At 46.6% G+C, this 2,041-nt stretch overlaps 1 protein-coding gene across 1 annotated transcript; it reads left to right on the top strand.

Annotated features, from left to right (window-relative positions):
• The first annotated feature begins 70 nt into the window (after nt 1-70).
• Nucleotides 71-891, top strand: LOC117496387 (stonustoxin subunit alpha-like). The gene has a single exon (XM_034148037.1). The coding sequence runs from the start codon at nt 142-144 to the stop codon at nt 718-720; it is 579 nt and encodes a 192-aa protein (XP_034003928.1). The 5' UTR covers nt 71-141; the 3' UTR covers nt 721-891.
• The last annotated feature ends 1,150 nt before the right edge of the window (nt 892-2,041 follow it).

Genomic DNA, 2,041 nt, shown 5'->3' with positions numbered 1-2,041 from the left:
TGAAGTGTAAGTGTGGATCAGTCAGCTTCTCTCTAGTCTAGAGACACAGATGATGGAGGTGCTATTTATTCATTAAAACATGACATCTTGAAGCTTTATAGAAAGATCACTGACAGAGAGGAAAGCCTTCAGGTGAGTCTGATGATAAACTGCTGTCTGTGTCTCTCCTCAGATTCCTGTGAACTCACCGTGGACTCAAACACAGTGAACAGGTTCCTCAAACTGTCTGAGGACAACAGGACGGTGACATGGGTGCGGAAGAAGCAGCCATATCCTGGTCATCCAGAGAGGTTTGATGGCTGGCCTCAGCTGATGTGCAGAGAAGCTCTGACTGGTCGCTGTTACTGGGAGGTCGAGAGGAGAGGAGAGGTTTCTATATCAGTGACTTACAGAGGAATCAGGAGGAGAGGAGGCGGTGGGGACGGTGAGTTTGGATGGAATGATCAGTCCTGGAGTCTGGACTGCTATGATGGTGGTTACTATGTCAGGCACAATAAGAGGGGAACACACACCTCCTCCTCCTCCACCTCCTCCTCCTCCTCTGGTAGAGTAGCAGTGTATCTGGATCATCCTGCTGGCTCTCTCTCCTTCTACAGAGTCTCCTCCTCCTCTCTGATCCTCCTCCACACCTTCAGAACCACATTCACTGAACCTCTCTACGCTGGGTTTGGGGTCTGCCCTGACTCCTCAGCGTCTCTGTGTCCTCTGTGTCCTCTGTAGGAGGAGACCACTTCCTGTCCTGAGGTCACATGGTGTTTTAAATGGAGGCTTCTCATTGGTTACCGTGTGTCTCACTGATTGTGTCTGTAATAAAGTTTTCTTGAAGCAACGTATTAAAGCTGATCCTGAAGACTGTAGTGATCGATAAGTTAAATAAAGATTTAGAACAAGCAGCGTCTATGAAGTCAATCTGTTCCTCCTCCTCCTCCTCCTCCTCCTCTCCTCCTCTCCTCCTCCTCTCCTCCTCTCCTCCTCTCCTCCTCTCCTCTGTCATATTTCTGTTATCAGCCAGTGTTCGTGGGTCTGGTGGACCCGCTGCCTTTTGGGGTTTCAACACGATCAAACTATTTGAGGTGAAAATACAGAAGTTGACTTCATCCCAAAGAAAGCCATATAAACACATATATGGTTCATATTAGCCCTTTGACATGTAGATCACATTCATCAATTCAAGTGCTCGGCCTACTTCAACCAGCTGATGCTCCTCTTCTTCAAAGTCACTGTGATCCTCACATTCTGAAACCTCTTCATCATCATCATCATCATCACATGGTTCTCTGAGCAGATAATCTTTTGGCCATCTTGATCAGCTGTGAGAAGGAGAAGCATCATTTATTGTGTCTCGGCCCGAATGTGCAGCTTGGATAGAGAGTGAACTAAATAAAGATCGGTTCAAAACATAACGTGAGAGCAGACAGGAGACGGAGCTTTAGTTTATCAGCAATGCTGCTACCTGGCAGACACACAAGTCTCTCTCACACACACACACACACACACACACACACACACACACACACACACACACACACACACACACACACACACACACACACACACACACACACACACACACAGTGGACCTGAACACCCTGTATGTAATGTAAAAAGGGGGGGGGGGGGTGTACAATGGGTTCTGATATATGTTCTTCACAGAAAATGAGCCACGGCCATTGAGAGCGAGTTTGAACAAATAATTGATGTAATTTTTCTTTAGCTAAATAGTGAAAACGGGTCCCACAGAGCCGAACTCCATACAAGGGTTACATCAAGCATGAAGCCTTCTTTAAAGTAGACAAACAAACAAACATGTTTACTGAAAAGATACAAGGAGATCTTTATCTGACACAAAGCTGAACGTACATGTTATGATTGTGACATGACTGAAAAGCCAACGTGTTTAAAGTCATTGTGCAACCCAAGGTCTAACTGTCTATCGTCACACTGAAACTGTCTCCTCTCAGGCCCCAGACACCGCATCAAGGCCTCCAAGGAGTCTCGGCTGATCCTGTAGTCCTTCAGCAGGCACCCATCACCGAAGTAC

The sequence above is a fragment of the Trematomus bernacchii genome, unplaced genomic scaffold (genome assembly GCF_902827165.1).
Source record: "Trematomus bernacchii unplaced genomic scaffold, fTreBer1.1, whole genome shotgun sequence".
Taxonomy (NCBI): Eukaryota; Metazoa; Chordata; class Actinopteri; order Perciformes; family Nototheniidae; genus Trematomus; species Trematomus bernacchii.
The sequence above is the reverse complement of the archived record's forward strand: the minus strand, read 5'-3'. Positions and strand labels throughout refer to the sequence as shown.

Excerpts from the sequence above, each read along its gene's own strand:
- LOC117496387 (XM_034148037.1), top strand. The coding sequence starts at position 142 with ATGATAAACTGCTGTCTGTGTCTCTCCTCAGATTCCTGTGAACTCACC.